We start from the raw sequence: 23,564 nt of genomic DNA on the forward strand, positions 1-23,564 counted from the left end.
TTTTCGCTTTTACGACGCGCATCGTTTCGGGGTTACGCCCTCTCAAGCACGCACTCATAAATATCGTTCGTTCAACTCGATCGAAGTGACTGTCACTACTTCGGGAAAAGGGGATTAGTATTTCAATTATTTGCACAATGAGACCGTCGCTCTTTCTCCGCCCTCTTCTCATCGTCTCGTTATTTCTATGTTCTTTATTATTCGCGTTCAGTTGATCCCTTTTTGTCCAGTGTGGATAACGTCGAGTGGCAGAGTCACGTGGCAATGTTTACTTGCCGATGATTGCAACTTTTCAAAGGCTTTTGATCGTGCCGGCCGCATCGGTAATCCGACCGTATCACGGTAAGTTAATGTTCCACCTTACCGACCTTTACAACCGTGCTCTTCGGGTTGCAGATGGATTAGGCGTGAAGTACTGGGAAAATATTATGTTTAATTTCTTTTAATACTATTCCCTTAAAAATAATAATTGATGGAGAGGTTATGGCTTAAGGATGGTAAATTATATTTAAATTTCTTTTTCCAGTTTTTCATTTTTGATATATTTGAAAGTACGTATACTCGAACATTACTGTTTTATTTCTTTGTTAGGTTTGTAATATTATATGATATACCGTTTCGCAATGATAAATTGAAATATCAATATTTTTAAAAAGTTGGTTTTTTATCTTTATCTTGCATTAGTTACTTTCTCATTTTATTTTGTAATTTAAATACGTGCTTCTTAATTTTGTTTCCTTTATTTGTTCATTTATTTTTGTTGCATTTTATTTCATTTGCAAAAGTATTTAAAGTCTGATGAGCGGAATAGTTAATATACAAAGAATTCTAGTCGGAAATATCTTTCTATCATTAGCAATGACAATATCTCACACTTATAAGTTCAAAAGTTGTAAATAGAATGTCTAATAAATAGTCGTGTGTCACATGTAAAGAATAAGATACGAGTTGTACCAATTAATACGTGAAATCATTCAACTACATGCTATCTTAGATTTGTTAGCTATGATAGAAGGAACGCACTATAGTTAAAAATACGTATGATTCAACATACGTAAAAAACATTATGTTACAAAAATCGTAACTGTAAATTCATAAAACAGTTCTAAATGAATATAATGTAATTTTATTGATATACATATTTGACCATTTAATCTACCAATACTATTATACATATAATATAATCCCTAAATTAATATGAAATTGTCCAAATTCTATTAGAAACTTATTGAATGTCCGGTATTACAAATAATTTTTCTAACTACAGCTTATACGTTAACAACACGCAATTTGCCACCACTTCAATATAAATTACGTGTAAATAATACACACGAACAAATGAATCCAAACGTATCGAGCAACATGCTTCATTCTAAAATACCACTTTCGTGCCTTCTTCCCAGAAGATTCGTATCCAAGCCCAAGCTCCATGAGCATCATAAAAACCCTTCCATCCTGTGCACGTTAAAAATATCCATTCGAGGATCAGAAAATGGACCCCAACATATAAACCTCCTCCTCCAATCCACGAGATATCCAACCGCCTAAAAGAGGAAAAAGAGAACAGGTACGTTTCAACCAAACAGTAAAAGTCTCGAGCAGCAACCGCAGGAAGGCTTGGATTCCCATACAAAACTTCGATATCGAGCATAGAAATCGTCTTACCGCCTGATGCACGATTCTCACCGGCTTTGGGTGGGCGTCAAAAAGAGTATCGAGGCGGCGCAACGAGCGTACCCTGAGGAGGAAAGACCCCAGAAAGACACCAAGGACGTTCACTGCTCCCGTAGCTAAAACACACACACGAGGGCCTCGGAGTGTCCTGTCTGGCGCCAGGATAATGAAGCAGCACGGTCGGAGTTCCACACACAGGCGGGGGAAGTTATCGATCTAACCGCGTGAATATTTTAATTCAAACCGGAGTTTCGTTTCTATCGCCTACGGATGAATTTAACGAACTTGGTGGAATCGAGATCGTGGCTTACAGAGAGAGGCTGGAATCGAGAGGAATGAAAAAAGAGACGGAGTAGCCGGCGAGCAACTAGACAAGCGTGAAACGTGTATCGTTCCAAGCGATTCAGACGCTACCGGTTCTGTTCATCGATCCTGTGAATTAATAGAAGCATCGGGAAAAAAGAGTATCGTGGTTTTCGATGTATATGGCTCGGGTCTAGGAAGCGAAGCTGCCTGGACGGGTGGAAAAATGTGAAGTTAGAGGATCAGGAGAATGAGATATTAATATTCGTAAAATGGTGATGGAACCTGATCGTATAGTATCTTAACTATTATCTTTCTTACTTTAACTATGTAATGGTATTATAGTACATTTTAAACAAACAGATTTATATTATGTAACAACAAAATAGGGTGAAATAATTCAGATAAAATTGGTTCTTTATGCGACCAAACTAACGCAGAACTATTTCGAAATATATGCGAACTAAATTAGAAAGAGAGTACGAGAAGAGCTTCAAAAATGCTAAAGCTTAATTACTTCGAATTGTGTGAATAACATACATTTTTATATATAATAACAACAAATCATTTATTTTAATGCTTTATGAAAATAACAATAGATGACCAGAAAGTGCATTAGAAGTCTGATGAAAGCCATCCCAAGTCAGAAATAATAAACAGTATTTCACAAAGCAATATAAAGATGATACGAAACGGGAAAGACAATAAGTTCATAATTGGCTACTAAATAAATTTCGACAATGTTGAAGTCCATTATATGAAATGACTCACGCGTGAATGTGATTATCTGCGAAGATTCTCATTAATCATGATCTTAAGAAAAATATTCATCAAACATCCCAATAATCGCATCAATTTCTGATTTATCGACTTCAATTAGGAACTATTTTTGTCTGCAATTAGTTACCGTAATTGCTACCTTCAAAACCTATTTATCAGGGATTTTCAACGGAAGCACAAGTATCTCCGCGCGTAATTATTGAATTTGTATCAATCCCGGCTGTCAAGCAGCAGTGTACGTTGATAACGGTGAACTTCCAATATGATTTATATTTCGAACCGAAATACAATTAATGTCGGAGTTAGGGCATGGGAAAGAGCTGCACTGTTAGCAAGATGGTGTCTTGTTTGCTTGAAATAATTTCTTACGTACTACTTGAATAATCGACCTTTACTGATCATCGTGCAGCTGCACTGAATATGAAAATTATTACACCCCCTTCGTTCCTTAGCGTTATATATCGACTCGATCGATCCAAGTATATCGTTCGTTCTTGTATGTACGTGAACGTTGCGATCGCGATAGCTGTAATTTGTAGCGAACCGACTAAGTTTGAAACTTAATTAATCGAATAATGTAATAGAATTATAGAAGTTGAAGATGAAATGAAAGGAGGCATACAGATATTTCGTTGTGATAACTTGTCTCTTGTAATTTCTATATATATTTTTAGATTCGTTTTAAGCCTAACCAATATAATCGCGATGGTTAAGTGTTATAACGATGCTAATGAAATTTCGAAATGTTTCGCATTACTTTACACATTTAATTTAATCGCATACTTTAATTTAGTCGCATACTTTAGACATTTAATTTAAGTTATAGTTAGAATTACTTTTGTGTTATATCTCCTGCTACATTTAAATTGATTACTAAGCCACAGATACATATTCACGTATTTATGCCAATTGTAAATATACAGAAACGAGCAGACACAAAATTCTATAAAAATATCAAAAATAGAATTATGTGTTATAACATTTAGAACATAGAACACATTTTTATATATTGAAGTTTCTCTTTTTTCATCTACGAAGAAACAAATTTGCATAAAGATCTATAGGCTATTTATTATGTTTCTTTTCGATAAAAGTCGATATACGCTAACAAACATGCTTATGAAACATAATACCAGCAATGATCTTTAACTGAACCGTGTTTAAACATTTTTATCGTATCATAGTCACCGACAAAAAAGTGAAACCATACAAATGCAATAAAAATGACGAAAATCAGAATCTTCGTTAAAAAAATCCGAAGAAATAATGTAAGTCATTGCAGGTCTCGTATATGAATTTATTCATTCGTTTAATGATACGTCTCACAGCTCGATATTTCGTAGCCCCTGGCTAATTCGTAACACTTAAATTAATTTTTCTCCCGTGTCGTGACAAAATTGTGGACCTGCGACTCGGCCAAGAGTAAGAATTAAAGCTCATAAGTGTGAATTATCGCTGCATGATTAGGCTTGTATGCGTCTCGGGGATCAGACACAGTCCCTTATTTTCGCGAATTGATCGCTCAATATCTGACGACTCTCTCGACCCTACTATTATCGGCTTGCCTTCGTGTCGATAATGACCGCATAAATCGTTTCTTAGCCCAGTAAACTACCAAGTGCGCTTATTGTCCTCAACCTTCCGGCTGGCAGCCTTGTAGAGGAATTATCTCTTGAAAAATCACTATAATAATCGTAGGAAAAATCTTTGATACTGACGAGGTTCATATATCAATTAAAAATACAGCGTGAAAGTTATATGGTCGAACGTTATAGATTAAATGTTAGAGTATAATGTATTCATGACGGTAAATTATAAGTTTCTTGCTTGACCCGTAGTGTGTATATATTGTAAGATATTTGTTGAACTTTACTTACAGTCGATAATAATGGTAAGTTCACGAGAACGAGGTGAAGTTAACAATAGACGTATGAAAATGTAAATTTCTTAGCTGATATTATTTTCGTCCTCTTTTTTTCCATTGTTGTTCTTTTATAATATTTTTTTTTTGTTGCAAAGATTGTTTTCGATTTATTGATGTGGTTTCTATTTCTATAATAGTCATTTAGATACCCGAATTTATTCATGAAGTTTTAAATAAATTCCTGAGATAGAATAGTAACGCTTTTAAATGGCGAAATCTATTTACTACACGTATGTTAAATTGAAAATTGACATATGATGCTATACAATTTGTATTTTTCTTACTTTTAGTTACCGTTAGTTAGGTTCACTATTATTTGGAAATTATTCTAATTATAATAAGAGAGTGTTTATAACTAAAGAAAATAAATGTAAAAATGTATAAAAATGGTAAAGGAACGAGCTTTCACACGTTAGTTGTAGATCGTAGTTCTTATAATTTAAAGGTGAAAAGAAATCACACAAATGAAGATATTATGACAATGGAATTTATTACAAAGTTGCACTCGACGAATGACAATGGTTGCACAGCGCTATGCGTAATAATTAATAATAATCATTAGACTACGTACGCCTAACGTAAAAGAGAGACAGAATGTACTTAATCGTAACGGTATCACGTGTATAACATATCGGAATACTTTATCTTTTACATATAAAATAAAGACAATATGAACGCGCACTTAGCCTACGAGGATGAGCAACATTCGAACGAACGAGTTCCATCGATTCGATACGATCCATCAGCACGTATCGCTTCGAGATCCGCTTTTCTTCTTGGCTATCAGAAAAGTATCGAGCGAACGTGCGTGCGAACGATCGAGATCGTGTATATAATTTAAGGTGAGTACGCGCGTGACACGTTAATTAAATGGCAGGAGGAACTATCTCAAAGATTGAGGTAATGAGGAAGAATGAGCTATTTAATCCTAAATAAAATAACGTTATCGTCTTACGCTCTACGGTCTTCTCCACGAATGAGATACTTCCTTGACGTCGGAACGTCTTACAAAACTTAGGGTAAGATAGAATTATTCAAATCAAACTAAGCAATTCGCTAAATATTGTTATAACAATTTTTGAGCTATTTATTCGTTGCTAAAGCTAAATTCGTTGTTAGTGACAGCTTGATGCCTATACTTTTCTACGAAGATATAATTCCTACTCATCAAAAGATAAGAAGCTTTTCAATTAATTAATTTAGTTAATAATTTTCGTTTCTAATTACCATAAAGTTATTCTTCTTGACGCTTATTCTTGTTGGACCTAAAGTACGCGATATTTTCTTATACTTTCGTTATGTTAGAAACTAATACGCTGCACCTCACAATTATAAAATTACCCAAAATCTTTCAGTTTTTATATATCAAAGTGATAGGAGGATAAAGTAATTGAATAATTTGAAATTGTATCGAGATTCAGTAATTTATCACTTTCTCTGTTAAAAAGAATATATTCACTGAAAAAGAAAAAAACGATGTCTTACTATACAAAAACTAAACTTAGATTACGATGGAATGGAATGGAACAATAACTTTTGTAAGTTCAATTACTCATTTTTACGTATTTCCAATTAGATTTTCTATCGTATCTTGTTTCTACATAAGAATTGACAATTTTTGGGCAATTTTATATAATAGTTATGAGATGTAGCGTCTCACAATATGAAATGAGTTTGATTATTCTATACAAAATTTTAATTGAATTTGAGAATACTAAGACTTAGCTGACTCAAATAACGCTACCTTGCTCTATAATAGAAACTTATATCTTAAAAATTGCGCAGAGACGCTGCCGTGACAAGTCAGCAGTTCAGTCGCAGCGGCGGAGCCTTCGAAGGAGTTAAGATTTTTAAAGTGATCCAAAATGGAGGCCCTGGCAGCTGCGACTTCTCGATGTGCTTTTTCATCACAGAAGCGTCACAGTGACGAAAGCACGCGACATACATGTTTAGTCGATTCTCTTGGATATCTCGCTGCTTCGTTTGTCGCTATTTTCAAAACTTTAGGTGACGAGGGATTGTCAGATTGATGTCGTTTACTTCACTACTTGTGTCGTGCGAGATCTTTTCGATTTAGGTTTTTAGTTTCAATATAGTTTAACATAGTTCCAATAAAGTATGGAAATACATAATGCAAGATATTAGTTAGAAAATCGATCGATTTGTGTCTTTCTTCCATTAATTTTTGTGACGATGACTGGCTAGAAAAAGATTATCTAGGATATTTTAGAATTTGAAGAAAAAGTTGGGACGCAAAAACATGCAGCATATCCATACAAATGATTCATAAAAAAATTTCAAATTAAAAAATTATTGAAATTGTTTCGAAATATCCGCTGTGATATCGATTCTGACAGTATCTGTAAGAAAGGATCAATTGAAAAATTTGGAAGTTATGGGAAAAAAGGAATGAATGGGAAAATTTGAAGTGTATTTAGTTACCATTAGCATAATTTTATGAAACGTAATAGACGTAACAAAAATTATTTAAACATCATGCATAAATGATAAAATATCATTCATCCATTTACGAATAACTCAACTGATCATTATTTACATTATAATCCCTCTAAACTCCACCAAATATGAAAATTCACTAACCAAACGAAACTTTTCTTCAGCTTTAAATATTGTACGAACGTACAACGCTGAAACAAGATGCGACGCAGTAAAACCAAAAGAAACAATTAAATAAGAGAAATACAAGCATCCAATCGTAATAAGGGTATCCTTCCCAATAACAATAATTAATATTGCGATATCGTCGACTTAACAACCGAACACCGTGTCGTTACTCCATCACCACCACCACCTTCTAGTTTAACGAATCTCGGAAGAGAGTAACATACGCTTGCGATTAACGCGATCACAAAAGATTTACGCAACTATGTGGCGCCATGATCGAGGACCTCCTGCTCGCGTGGCAGCGGAGAACGTGTTTAATCGCTAGACGAACAAAGGGAAAAGAAATGTTTCTCGGACGACTCGAGACGCGTGACGAGACCGTCAAAGGCCATCGGGTAGCATACAAAAGTTCGTACTTTCGCCACCGAAAGGAGTCACTTTCATCTGTCAAGTTTCGCAACGAAACTGGCCGGGCTTCGAATTCCCTGTGTTTCGCTCCTGATCGAATCGTCCAGCGACCGTTTTCCCGTCTCCGTCTCACAATACGGATATACACGCATATTGATGCCTAACAGCGAGATCATGGAAGGCCATTCTTAAAAATTAATCGTTGAGGCAGTTGCGTTGGCAAGAGCGAAAGAATCAGTCGTTTTCGTTCCATCGACATTGTCGCGTCGCTTTGGGCGAGTCAGCGATTGGATCGTTGTTTTATCATTGGTACACTATTGTTTGAAAGTATCCAAGTATTTTTTTATATTTTATCCATAACAGATCGATTATAGAATTACAATGAAAGACAAAAATGTTCATACAGTTGGATCGTAGAGATAAAACGAGCAATATTTTCTGTATTCTATATCATATATGCAATTAATATATGCAATATATATTATGCACCGGGACAGCAATAGGTGCAATTAACTTTTATTTCTATATATTCGTTAACGTAAATGTAAATAGTACATAATCATATACGTTTGAATATACTTAATAATATACGAAATATCGCTTTTTAATTTCTACACTGCAGCTGTACGAATATTTTTGTCTCTCAATGTATTTTGATGTGATGTAATTTAATAAGATCGTAAAATTGTCATTGTAAGTCGGATTTCTATAAATTTTGAAATACAAGTCACGTAATAAAAGAAAAATTCTTGATAAAGTTGCCATTAGAATCCTTCGAACACAAATCATTTTATGCATAAAGGGAAACCATTTAGAATCTATCTTCGCTTTGTACGCTTCAATTTTCCCATAACTATCGATGAATAATCTTTAACTTCGTATTCTTTATAATTTCAAGCTCTCTGACGAAAGAGCCGATCGCGAAGTCAGTGGAGGATCGCTGTGACCTTTTCCAGACCTTAGAAACGACGGAGTGACGACCAACTAAAGATTACTATCCATGCTAACGAGTCCAAGTAGTTTGCTTATTCGTGGAACTTATGTTAGTGTACCATGCATTTATCACAATGGTACTTTTCGCGATGACATTGAATTCTCGATCTTCTGCAATGCGTCTTTGATAATAATATTTCAAGTACAATGAATCATAAATACACATACTTTAGTTTACCGATTGAAATATTTCTCTTATTTGTAACATTTACATCAGATGCTCTACATTTATATGTATAATATTATATTAGGAAACACATAATATTTCTAAATATATTTTCTATTTTTATTCTATTACAATCCCCACTATAAGTTGGTGATCTTAAAAGTAATTTTTATTGAAACAAGTTATTGATAGGTTTATTGAAATTATTCTTACTATTAATAAGATTTTTATGAAACACACAGTGGTACTATATTTATGAAAATAAAATTGTAATTAGCGAATTTTTATTATAAGAACAAAAATTAGAGATAGTGGGAGGATCAATAGATTCTTATTTTGTATGAATTTGTCGTTTCCCAAAAACTTAGATAAATAAAATTCTACTGTAGTGTAAATACTTTCTTCATGCGTAATCGAATAAAATGTATTAATTGCTCAGAAAATTGTGAATAATGTACCATGTACTTGTAGTTGTGATTTATGTTGTCGTTCGAGAGGTATATTTTTAACTAGAAATTTAAGACTCACGGTAAATTTACACGTGTATTTCTGCAAAGAAATGATGAACAATTTTACTAATGTATTTTTGAGTCACTCTTCAATTATTTTCTAAGCGTAATCTTTATTTAATACCTGTTATTAATCATCGTCTTATTATTCTATAATGTGTTCAACGGACATATATGCTTCTATATAACGCTTAGAAACATATTTAGAAATACACATATTTAGAGCACATATATAATTTCAATGTACTTCAAATAAGAGAAATATTTTAGGTACTTCTACCTTTACTTTTTAATACATTTTGAGCCAGTTATGTAAAAATATATTTTTCCATATATGCTATTATCATCTAATTGCCGGTAACGTAAAAATACGTCTCTTTTTATGGTTGATGCATTTAGTAGTAGAAATATTTATCTGATGAAGTATCTCGCAAAGTTTGTAAGAATTTATGAAACTCGAGATCTTAATTCGTCGAAATTTAACACGTTGCTCCTTCGACTCGTCTTTGTATGCTTAATCCTTATAACATGCCAAAAAACAATCCAAATACTCCACCTATCAATCCCATATCACCAGCCATAGACAATCATGAAAGATCCTTAGATTCTAAGAAACCCGATGCTTAAAATTACTCTGAGGCAGTTGAGTTGGGAATAGCAGTTTCAAAGATCAGTCATTTCGCTTCATCTCGCCATTCTTCTAGCAAAGCGACACGATTGAGTCGACTCGCCTTCGTTACACTTCTATCCATCCTTCCATCGCTGATTCATCTCATAAAGCGAGGAATTTCATTAGTGCGTCGTATATGAGTCGAGGATTGATGGTGCCATCCGCAGTATAGCGAACACCTCTCAAAGAACCATCATCGTGGCTCACCACTCCGTATTCCCCAACGATAAAACCGTCCGGAGTTCTCTCTTCGACCCTGTATTTCCTGTAGTTCCTACCTTCGACCACGTAACCCACTTTGTGACCATCTTCCACTTCGGAAGCGTTCGAAGGTTCCGTAAGCATAATCTGTGGTCCATGAACGTTTCCATTGCTACTCACACTAACGGACTCATCCACCTCGTAATTCTGCTCGTCTGGTTCTCCGCCACGTTCGCGACTCAATGGTTGACCTTCTGAGTTGTAAAGTTTGCTAGGTTCGCTATAAACTTGGGCAGGTTGCGAATAAACCTTCGCTGGTTCCGAATAAACTTTAGCTGGTTCCGAGTAAACCTTCGATGGCTCCGAGTACACTTTTTCTGGTTCACCATAGACTTTTGCAGGTTCGCTGTAAACCTTGGCTGGTTCACTATATACTTTCGCTGGTTCACTATAAACCTTTGCTGGCTCGCTGTACACCTTGGCTGGTTCTCCATAAATTTTCTCAGGTTCGTTATAGCCCTTCGCTGATTCGCTGTACAATTTAGCTGGCTCGCTGTACGGCCGTGGTGACTTATAGCTCTTCGATGGCTGGCTATACATCTTGGAGCCTGGACGATTGTAGTGGGAAGCGTCGAAGTGTCTGCCTGCCTTTCGACCTTGGGTCTGGTAGCGCTCTGATTGTACTTCCACTGGTTCTTCGCTGAACTCCTTTGATTCGGCGTTCTCTTCCGGCAACTCGTAGTTCTCCTCTGTTGGCAGGGTGATCATGTCCCCTGAAGGATTGTTCGTATTGTTGTTATTATTATTATTTATCTCCTTCTGATGTTCAACGAAAGAAGGAGTGTGCTTGTTCATCGATCTAGGCGTAACCGAACTTTGAACTCGCCAACTGGTGCTCAGCGAGCCTTCGTCAACGGAGAATTCGCTCCTGTTCGATTCTGATACGATGTTACTAAGTTCCTCAGTGACGAAGCTGGAAGGCGACGGTGTCGTCATCCTCGGCGATTTAGAAGTGGTTGTCGTCGTCGTTGTAGTAGTCGTGGTCAATGTTCTCGCAGTCGTGGAGCTCATAGTTCTCGTCGTAGGAGGCCTCGTCGTGCCATTCTTCAACTCTTTCGTAACATCTCTAGACGAAATTCCGATGGAGCTTGGCGGTCGAGACACGACTGTCGCATCTGTGTTGTCGTAATGTTCCACCCTGACCTTGTACGGCGTAGCTTCGACAGTGGACGTCACACTGACGCCTATAACTTTCTGTCGGCTGACTGCTTTGTTCGTCGAATTGCTCGTTGCGTTTGTCCTCGATGGTGATTTCTCTTGAGCTGTCGTCGACGTGACCGTCGTCGTACTTATTGAACTTTGAGGACCCAGTCGCGTCGAAGATATGTCACTGGTGGTGCTCAATTCGTCGATTAACGATGCTAGATTCTGTTGCCTATTTTCTAACGTTTTGTGGCTTATGGGGTAAAATCGAACGACCTCTTCTCGGCCACTGGTGTTCCGCGCTCTCGGGACGACTTGTTTATTGCCAGGATTTCGCGATATTCGGTAAATCGAAGCCTCGTGCTGATGCGATTCCGCTGTCGCGCTATCTCCTGCTGACGACGTGTGTCCTCCTCGTCTGAAACCTCTACGTCGCTGTGGCGGCGTGGCCATGGCGCCGTTTATGAAGACTGACAGAAATTCCGTGCCCGCGAGTATGTCGTTTCTCTTCGCTGGAGCACCGTGTACTTCGTCCCACACCAGTGCCGCCTGCAGCAGTACCTGGAAAATGTTTGGCCGGTCAGTGGAATGCGGAAAGTATTTATAATGTTGAATAGCAATTAAAGATCGCTCTTAAAGTAACATTTTATAGCGATGGTTTAGTATTATTGCATTTTGGAGAATGTAAGAGGATCACGAATGCGTCCGTGATTACTTTGATTTTAATATCTTGTAATGTTGAGTTTTAGAATACTTTCATTTCCCAGGTGATGTCGCGTCTTTCAATTTTAGGTAAAAAATTTTGTCATAGCGTCTGTACTCAGACTCATTTGTGCTATGAAGATACAAATTTTTAATTTTTACTTTTTAATTTTTAATTGTAATTGTACAAATATAAATGTATCAAGCTCTTCGATGTATACATCAATCCTCTTCATAATCAAATAAACATTTTCATATTTCATAATTCGATCGCCTACATCCAAGCCTAACTTCTTTACTGCCAAAAGGTCATAAATTATAAAAAATCTAAGATACTCATCAATGTTACTATTAATTTATGCCTTCTTATATATACCTATAATCACTCGTTGAGTCAAATGTTTGAAATTTTATTTGATAAAAGTAAAAGTTCCTTCCAAAGAAATTCTAGGTTAAAATTTCGTATGAATCCTCAACAACCTACACTGAAGAAGGTCCAAACCTCTTAATTTTATTACTATAAGAATGAGAATTTCAGATTGTCAATACTAATCTTTATATTGAAAATCTCCAGTTTCACAAAACGAATTTATTGAAACATACGGTTCCCACAAAGCGTTCACATTAAAATGGTAAAGAATTCATAAAAGAACACAAAGAATCAAGTCGTACTCAAGTCAATCGCTATCTATGGAACGGGCGAGAATCCTGAAGACAGAAACACAGAGAACAGTTGAAACAAAAGTACGTTATTATCGTTGCATGGAGATATGCATCGTGCAGGCTAACGTGTGGCGTTTCCAGTATCTGTAAAGTGCAAAGTGTAAAAGTTGGGCGAACTGTTGCGAGGGCCATTAAAGCCACGTGGAATCGGTGAACAAGTTCGTAAGTACTTTACGATCCGAGGACGCGCGGAGCATGTCGGGTCGCGTTTATTTTTCAATTCGCGCGCGAACGATAAAGCGCCATCGCGTCGGACCATATTGGACACACGAAGGTCACGCCAGGTGCATCCGAGCAATTTATAAATTACGTTATGGCCGCCGTAAAGTACACGAACGGGCGCAGCTTATTACGCCGAGGAGTTTTAACTCGTGTTTCATAGCTGTCACCTTGTTATCTTTCCAAACATCTCATTTTCTAACGTATTTAAAACTGGCGGCCTTCGCCATCCCTTGAGAACGCGTTTCTTATAGCACGAAGCCTCCATTTCTTGCGATAATAGAAATAAATTAAACAAAGATAATAGGTGTAAATTGTTAAAGTTCAGATAAAATGCAATGTTTCGAAGTTAGTTTACTTAGTGGTTAGAGTTAGAGCGAGAGAGAAGAATGTGAAGAAAGGAAGGCGAAAAGAGTATTTCGCTCAGGATCTGCTAGAGGACTCACCAGTAAGGTTGTCTAGCAGGTCTCCGCCGTATAAACCAGAAGGGGGTGGGATGCTAGGAAGTTTCGGTTAGTTTTTATTACCTCGTCAAATAATTATTCATATGAATATAGATAGATTCATCACATGAATTATATGAAAGTATATTATGAAAGTATGATATTTATATAATAACCGTATGTAATATGTCTTCATATTCTTATTTCAAGTTACATACATGTAGCAATAATGAAAACAAAATATCATGTAAGTAACATCTAATTAACATAATTGGCATATTTTGTTTACATATGAAATAAGTGCTTAATAAGAAACTTGAAAATTGTAAATAGTAATTTTCGCATATTTCCAATTTCCTTCTTCCTCGTACTGAAAACGAAAACACGAGGGTCCTGTGTATGTATATATGTATAACAGGTGTGAATGAAATTAAAAGCTGTGTAAAATCATTCAGTGTTTTGATCAATATTCATGCGTTTAAATGTTGTAAATTAAGATAAGTGAGTACATCCACAGCGTGACTTTGACCATGGAATTTCAAAGAACACTCCTCACCGGGATGTGCGTCCGTAAAAGCCCAGTCATAACATGCAATTAACAGTTTTGTTTTTGCTGTCAGATTTAAATTACATATTCATTTGAGAATACCGAGCAATATATCTTTTGTACCTTACAAAACATTCGAAAGTTTCTTGAGTTTGAATACTCTCACACACAAACGCACACATATATATATATATATACACATACTCATGTGACTGCATGTATGCATATATTAATCCTTTATACAAGCTAGAAGATTATAAACTATATGAATTTTATACTGTCAAACAGGTAATAGTTCACTTAAGATAGTTTAATATTTTCTACATTAAAGAATCATACAGATATTTATGTAGGAATCTTCTATATAAATTCTATTCGTGTTTATGTAAGTTCTGTTCATAGATTTTTCTGTTGCTTTGATAATTTTCTTTGGATCTTCTAGGCTTACCATAAAAATTGCGATGACAAACTTATGTTAGATGACAAAAATTATTAACAGTATACGTGTACCCAAAATGTGTTTCGTGGAAGTATCTTTGTAAATCTTTTTATACTTACAATCGCCTTTTTTATTCCAAGGAACATAAAATGATCAGTGTTTTCTATTAACCAATGAATTATAGATGTCAATAAATATTCAAGCAATACTAATACACTGTTGGCTGTAGTTCTTGGGATCCATTTGAATTCTTTAATTGTTCTTAAAGAGTCTTAAACGGACGTAAAAGAGCAAGGTTGGTCGCTGCGCGGTTCTTTCGTCAAGGTTCATCGTCGAGACCAGTATTGCGCTACCTCACGGCAAAAGCTCCGTTAAAAGTCATGAAATGAAATTCGTCGCACAATCAGCCAAAACTTCGAAATCCACGAACCGTACGCTTTCTACGAGCATAAAGTCTTAATTTATATCGTTATTACACGACTCCCAGTGAGACAGTCCAACGGCAACGAACAGAAGAAAAGGGACAGAGGGCGAAAAGAAGCGTAAAAATATTTATTTGCCGCACGAAAGCCCGAGATCCGGCGTCGTTAATAATTTTAAAGAGGCCGAGACCTCCTTGGTTTGGATTTGCTCATCGTCGTTTCGCTTTCGATCCGCCGTAAAACGCTCTGAATTGAATTTTTGCAATCCCGCGGAAGGTCATCAGCAACCGTTGCGTCAGCTCGAACAAACGATTCGAAACGGTATTAAGCACGATGACGATCGAACGTTTGCAACAGATGTTCGCGTATGAAAAAAAAAAGGATTGTATGTTTGAAGGATCATAAGGCTCGTTTGAATGGAAGGGACACTTTTGCATATGATGAAATTTCATTGGGAACAATGAGATGAACATAACTTTCGTCGCAAATGTTAGTTTGATAATTAACGTTTCTTTATATTTTAATCTTGCTCTCATTTTAGCAAACAAAAAGTATTTATAATTGTATTACGAAGATGTCATACAAAATAGAAATGAAAAATCATGGATATTAGTAAGTAATTCTTCATATTTTATTTAAGTGTTTTATTTGTGTCCATTTCTTCAATATTGTCAGTGATATCGAAAAACGAGTTAAGTAAATATTGAATATTTCTGAAGAGAACGTAATTTGTCTGGCTTTGAGTTTTATAGGTACAAACATATGTAGGAGCATAAATCACATTGATCAATCGATTTCGCTTTTTTAAATATACAGTAGGTACTATATATTTTTTAATATATTAGTCGATTCAGTTTGTTTATAAGATAAAGGTATTAACCTATTTGTGAAAAATTTGTTAGTAAAAAGTAATAGAAGAAGAAACTATCATGAATTTAATTATACAATTCGACTTTTTTTTTAAACTATTTCTATTTATATCCATGGTTCGAAAATATAGAACAAGTTTATTAGGAAAAAACTGGGACATCTTGTATATTAAAATATATTAATATGGATGCCTAATAACTGTCATAAGGAAAAACGTCGAAACCATAAGGAAGGGATCCACGACCGGAAAGGAATTTTTATCGCTGCCTGTGTAAAAGCTTGTAAAACTTCTTTTAGATTGCTGAGTATAAATTCTTTCCCTAATGCTACGTTATTTAATGTAGCACCATATTAATTTATTACTACAACGTTATGCCGAAACTCAAAGTGTAAATTGTGAAGTGTTGATAAACGAGCTGAATGAAATAAGTTATGTACGATTAACATCGACGTTTAGTAAGAAATTAAATGTTTCATTCCGAACACTCTCGTATAAATAAATCAACAGTTATCAAAATGTCCCGTATTTTTTTTTTTTTTTTTTTTTTTTTTTATTCAAATTGTGAAAGAAGATCCTGAGAAGGAAGAAGTGTCGTACTGTCAGATTCGCCACCCAGGTCGATTTCGAAATTTTTATTAAATTCCATTGATGTAGCTAATTTGTATCTGACGAAATTTTTTTTCGTCCACACCCATATGATAACGACAGGTTCGATAAAAGGAAGAAAAAGAAAGGAAGAAAATCGAGAAGCTAATTTTAGGAAATTAACTTTTTTGTTGGGATATTCCGAACTTTACTGGAATTAATAAACTCAACTTCGGCTCGTGCACGCTACCATAAATCGTACACGTACACGTAATCTGTATAAGCACGAGAGATTTATAAAGTGACCGACAACGTTCAAACGACAACCAGCAAAGATTGGTCTAGAACGGTTTCCTGTTGAAAGGAGAACGCGCATTGTCGTGTGGACACCTCGGATGAGGTCATTCGGTTCGCCCACTTACTCCCTATGCAGATGACTCGCGTTTATGTTACGTTATTTGTATAAAATACGTAAAACGTACCGTGGAATGTGAAGGATCGATGTACACATTAATTTTACTAAGAAGAACAGCATGAAATGTAAGGAGAATTTCACTAAACAGCTTCGCTAGGAACAAATACAATTTTAGTGTTTTAGTCTACCAGAGAACATGTATTGCTTACAATGTGAAGTTCATACTTTTATTTAAGCATCGGATAAAAGATGAACAAAGAAATCATTATATTTATTTTATAATATGTAAATATACCTTAAATGTATTTGTCAAAATCTGTCGTTTTGGACGAAACACAAATATATTAAATATATTTATTATTTCTTGTCGTGATTGATATTACTATAAAAGAAGAAAGAATTAATCGAAATAAATTCAGTTTAATAATCTAAGTACGATATACTTCAAGTTGAACGTAACGTTCCACCATAAAAGAAACAGAAAAGCAAGTGTTATATATGGAGTAACATTCAGTTTGTTTCCTTAACTCTCAACAGAGTGGTTTACCAAGAGCAGTCCTTAACCCTTTCGCAATTGGTCAGACATGTGTGAAAGACTTTTAAAAAGGATTATTATAATTATATATTTAACGTTCCTCTTTACATTTTATGTTTATTTAATTCTGTCTGTCGCTACCTATACATCTATCTATACTTCGTTTTAAAAATTACATTTAGTCTATCATTTCTTTCCCAAATTTGAGTACGCAACTCATACTATTACGTGTATTGCATTCATTGTTAGAGAAGAAGCTTGGTCTCGAGAATGTTGGAGAGAAAAATTGTGTTTAAAAAGAAAACACAATTTCTATTATTATTATATGCATTAGGGTTTGTATTAGGGTATTTTTGTCATAGCGATTAAACCTGATAACAATACGATATAAGTCTCTTTGAAAAGCATATAAGCCCAATTATCATAATATATTCTACCTAAGTCCCTGAGTGATCCTACTTTGGTATACTAAGGGTTGGAAAAAACACTGTGCCCAGAACCTCGAACTTTCTGTAACTTTCCAAGGAAGTCGATCCAAAGATCTTGCCATTGACTCTTTCGCGGTATTTTCGACGTGACCGTCGTTCCAAACAGATTTAATTAACGTCTCTTTACTGACAAGTGTTCGAAGGTGAACGAACTCTTGTCAAACATTTATCTTATGAATCAATCTGTTCGCGTTATGAGACGAATTTCGTTCGATTTGATAATTTGATGATCAACCGTTTCAATCACTATTGATAAAAATAACTTCGTTAAGGGTACACGCGTGTAACGAAGCAGTTAGTCATAAACAGTGGAATTCGCGTGGGTACAAAGGGTACAAAAGGCGGACAAACATTGGACCAGATCGAGCAGATATATTCTCGTGTTATAAACAATATGCAGGTGCGGCCATTTTAAAGCCAGGCCTCGTCACCGCCAAAGAATCGTCATTTTTCGAAAGGGTGAGAATGAGTTCAGCAGCGCTGGACGTTAGTATTACGTGTATCGATAAGATTAGGCTAGACCGGTAGGTTTGGCGAACCTTGAGTACATTGTCTGATTCAATGTTAAAATGGAACTATAACTTCCTAATTGTAGTTCCTAATTATAATTTGTCCAGAATTTTTGTTTTAAAATCTCTTCTATGTAAGTCGAAATATGATTTTTATGAGAATATAATAGAACAAAATGTTATTACAATGTAATGTCATGAGCTTTATATCATAAAAACCTATATGAAATTTAGGATTAAATATGAAAAGAAAATACTAATATGGAATATTGGATATTAATATGAATCCTAAAATGTAGTATTAAATTGGAATGCAAAAGTAGAAGGAAAGAAAAGAATGGAGATAATGACATAATAATAATGTAACGTTTCTCGGCAAGTAGTATATTTTAATTGTACATCATTTCGTAAAGTAATTAGAATTGTTAGAGGAGTTTGCTTATCCAAAATTTAAACGAAAATACCAAAGAAGAATTTGTCTGAAAAGTTTTACAGGAAACGTCGTTAAGCAATATATCCTTGTTTAATCGGTTGTAAAGATAAAAAGACAAAACACTTAAAACACGATTAATGCCACACGTTTGTACATACATAATGTTGCACAAGTTTGGACTCGAGAACCTAGTTTTTAAGAGCTCATTAGGCTTCTCTGAAAGGCGACGTTAAATAATGAGGTACACCGTTTCTACCGCGGTACGCTATTAAGCGGTTGCGACGTCCTAAAATTAATCTACAAAAAGAAAATATCCAATGATATCGATTGCTCGCTCTTAGGTATTGTAAGCAAGAGTTCGATATTGATGCAATCGTACGCAATAACGTAATTAAAACGCAATGAATGATACGAATGAAGATATGAATGACGGCGATTCACAGGTGCGGCCGCCGCGCCGTTTCAAAAGCAAACTCATCGTAAAGGAATCACGGATTTGAGAAGTTGCAAGTGGGCGCGAGCCAAGTCGTTGCTGTCGCCCCCGTTTCAATGCTTCTTTTTAATGTCTTTCGCGATATATAACTGTCTGACCTACTTAACAATAACTGGTCGAAAAGTGGAAAAAACGTTGTCTAACACACACACACACACACACACACACACACACACACAGTTATTTCATATGCTTCGCTCTGATCTGATCTAAATTTAGAAACGTTAATTAAGTATAGAAGAATTTACATAAGGTTTTCTGTTAAATGATACAGAAGATACTAAAAGTAGCATAGCTTTAATATTTATTCTACTTAACTTAAAAGATGTAATTCAATGATATAGTAACAGACAAATTTTATCAAACAGAACTTATGAATGGTCTTAACAGTTTCTTCAGAATAATAATTTTCTCGTCCAACCATGAAAAGTCAATTTCGTTGCAAGTGAATGAAATCACACTCCCTCCAGACAACGAGTGGCACTATCATTGAAGTGAAATATCTTAAACACGTTTAACATTTGCCCCCTGACTATCAACAAAACAGCAAACAACGATTATTATAAACCTACGTTACAAGATTTTGCTCGATATACTTACAAGACACTCTTCTCTAAAGTCAGATGGGCTCAATTACTTTAATTACTCAAGAACTCAGCACAAAGCGTAACAGCATGTTTCCATTTTACATTCTGTCAAAACGAGCGGCAACTGAATGTACAGCTCCATGTAAGTTGAAGTAATTCGTTATCTCGTTCAGTAGGATCGAAAATACTCGAGCAAAATTTTTACTCGAGGCTAACCTAACCAAAAGAGGGCATCAATCGTATACCCGGGTATTTTTTTCCTATTCATCGCGTCAGCATATTTTTCAACCAAGCGAAATAAATGCATTCCTCTCGGAGCTTATTTATTTTTGGTAGAACTGACGTGTTTGATTTCAGTCGGCCGACGTGTCGGCGTAAAGCACGTGATCGAGGAATCAATGTGCGTACACGCAGCAAGTAAATGACACGAGCGTATCAAGTTCTGAGGAATATACGAAAAGGCTCATATAGGCTCATAATCAAGGTTGCGACTGGGTGTGGCATGCATACAAGCGTACACTGTCGATTCTGACATTTTAGAATAGAACTTCGTTTATCCGAACAGGTCGGGAGCAAGGCAATTTGGATACCGAACAGAATAGAATTCGCTATCACTCTCCAGCTTTCCTTATTAATTCAGATATTAGGATTTCAGTGCTACGATTTCGATTGTTCCTTCTATTGACACACAGACTACACACTCTTCATCTTCCAATGAAATGTTTTTTATCAGATTTTGCATTTCATTTTCACAAAATTGAATTTCATAAATGATACGAAATTTAATATACATGGATTCAATTAATCAGTATGTAAACGCTATAGAAAATGCAGTGGTGTGCAAATACTTTTCGTAACCACTGTGGAATTTATTTCTTTATAAGAATAAGTGTTATACGTATTATGAAATTACGTTCGATCGTAGTTCGGGTAATAGAGGCTCGGCATTAACTTGTTCGTATTTTAAAATTGTGCCATAACTTATTTCACTGTTGCAGATTCCAATACTCGCGGATTTGTCCTTTTGTAAACTCGTGATTGAATTACACGTTGTTGAAGAGAAGCAAGTATCCGGATATTTTTAAGCGGCAGCGTGTATACACACATGATTCGATACCTTCCCTGTAGGTAGCCCGTCCAACCCGTTTGTCCCAATGTAAGCGAGTCTTTTTTCCATTAAGACTAAATTGTCTTTCTTCTGACGACGCACCGTCTGTCAATGAGCGCTTTTGTTCTGACAACTCCGCTGTACGCAGCTTCGATCTCGTTTCATTCCGGTCGTTCCTCCCTTGCGGTGCTGTGCCGATGACGATGTATGTATATCGTCTGTCCAAGGTCACTGCTTGCTTTTTGGACACTCACGCTTTTCGATGGGAAAAGTTTACCTCGCCGGTAGACGCAAATTGACTAATTTTACGTAACGTACGACGGTTTCTGATTGCCACGATCTTTTCTCCGAGAAAAAAATTATCTCATTTTTGACGGGTAACCTTGAATATGGCAGGAAGTTCCTGGTTTAAGAGATGTTGCAGTTCAAAGTTTGGAATTTCGACGATCAAGACGTACGATGAAATAGAGGGCGACGTCGATGTTGAGGAGTGCATGAAAGTTACGAGCTTGTTCCACAGGATAATAACCTTGAAGTTCGTAGTTTTGTACGAGTATTAACTTGATTATTGTGTGGTGAGAAAATGTAACATGACCTATGTGGTATGGTGTCGTATACTTTGATTAATTCTTCTGAAAAATTAAAGTTCTGTATGTAAATAGAATGTTTTTTCATATAAGGTCAAATATGTGTTCTTGTATTCGTAATTCGCATCTATGCATGAAAGAATTAGAAATAATTCTTTATTCTTAATTATAATGAAATATTGATAATATTTATAATTATAACGATTAATAATTATAACGAAAAAATACAAATGCTGCTACTTCAGGATTAAAAATTTTTAATTGCTTTCAAAATAGAGTTAATTTCAGTTAACTGTTCTGTACCTACACGAACTTCCTTCTTCTTTCGTCTGGACAAGTTCTTCAGGTAGGCAAGTGCTTTTTCTATATTAAGCTAGTCCTGATTTTTATCGCGCTATATTCAAGTAACTATAGCACAGTTTCTAGACAATGTAGGTACCCAACTGAATAACGATCTGAACAGGTTCAGTCGTTTAAGATGACAGGTTGTCTGTTTCTGATTTAAAAGTCGAAGTAACTGTATAACTAAAAGTCTCCTTATTGGATATATGTAATTTTAACGAACCTTACTCTTGTTTCTTTCCATTCTGTAAAATACATAAATTCATGTTGATATAATATATAAGAGTACGACAAATCTATATTTGTTGATTTGTTGATTTTAATATCCATTTTGACGATTAAAAGAAGATATTTTAACATAGCTTATAATAGATGAAAAGGAAAATTAATTGTTACGTATAACCGTATATTAAAAATAGATAATAAATTTAATAAATTTGATATAAAACCAATTAAGGATTAATTCACAATATTAAAACTGTCCCAAATGAAAAATGGAGAATCATGTTCTTCGTCTGTAATCTTTATACAATATATATATAAAAATAATGGAATATTATTGCATTTACTATAAAATTTTCTTACTAACTTACTAGGTACAAGTATATTAACGATATATATTAAAATAGTAGTATAATATAAGTATATAACGATATAACTATAAAAATCTGAAATTATAAATATGAAATATATAGAAGCTAATAAAAAGGATTCATTAGGAAATAAGGGTACGTAACAATATTTTTTGTAACCACTGTATCTTATATAATATATGAATATCCATTTGATACAAGCCACGCCATGACATCAGCGTTTCCAAACAAAAGTCAAAGGAAGACTGCACTATAGCCGTTTCTTCGCATATCTTCCTTATTGCTCTTATTTTACTAACTGGAAAATAATAAACCAAAACATTCCATTAACTTGGTATCCAAATAACCTCGTAACAGCTTCGGGCATCTATTTAAAAGATAACTCGTCGCGTCGCGTCGCCAAGAAAGGAAAAGGTCGACGATAAAGGGAAGATCGCCTGTGAGTTTCACACCTTGAACGTTCCTCCAAAGAATGTTACATTCTTACTTCATTCTTGCGCTACGACTTTTTCCACCAAGTAACAAAGATAATTCGTTTCGCGAGTTATGATTCAGAAATAACTTCGTATCCTTGAAATTTATAGCGATTTACGAAAGTAATCAGAGAAAGGACGCGTGTGTTTCGCTGTGTCCGCGTAGAATCCCGACAGATCTTCTCTCTTGGCGTGTTAACAACGGTTTAAGAATCAATTAATAAGCCGGGTATCTCGGCGCAACAATGGCAATTTCCTCGGATTTCATGGCGATTGCACGCCAGTCTCGATCATTCCCACGCCTCTTTCGGAAAAAATCCGCGGAATTATGATCGGGTGAAACTAATCACGCTGCTTTAACACTCCGCTCGACATAACGCTCTTTCATATTCTCGATACCGCTCATGCCAACGTTCTGGCAAATTATCGTGCAGCAAAACAATTCATGACGTTGAGTAAGTTCAAAATTGTTACTGCTGTAAAGTGATGTAAGGAGAAACAGGAAGTTCGTTCTTTAGGTATCCATTTCTTTTTACGAGAAATCGTAATCTTTCGAAATGTATGAGAAAGCGATATCGTAATAAGACTTGTTAA

At 35.4% G+C, this 23,564-nt stretch overlaps 1 protein-coding gene across 1 annotated transcript in view; it reads right to left on the reverse strand.

The window, feature by feature from the left end:
- Positions 1–5,179: 5,179 nt before the first annotated feature.
- The window catches only part of LOC122566549 (uncharacterized serine-rich protein C215.13-like), a 70,742-nt gene continuing 52,357 nt past the window's right edge, over positions 5,180–23,564 (reverse strand). The window contains exon 2 of the mRNA XM_043723969.1: positions 5,180–12,017. Within this exon, the coding sequence (XP_043579904.1) occupies positions 10,155–12,017 (1,863 nt within the window). The 3' untranslated portion in view covers positions 5,180–10,154. The remainder of the gene's footprint in view (positions 12,018–23,564) is intronic.

The sequence above is a fragment of the Bombus pyrosoma genome, linkage group LG4 (genome assembly GCF_014825855.1).
Source record: "Bombus pyrosoma isolate SC7728 linkage group LG4, ASM1482585v1, whole genome shotgun sequence".
NCBI lineage: Eukaryota > Metazoa > Arthropoda > Insecta > Hymenoptera > Apidae > Bombus > Bombus pyrosoma.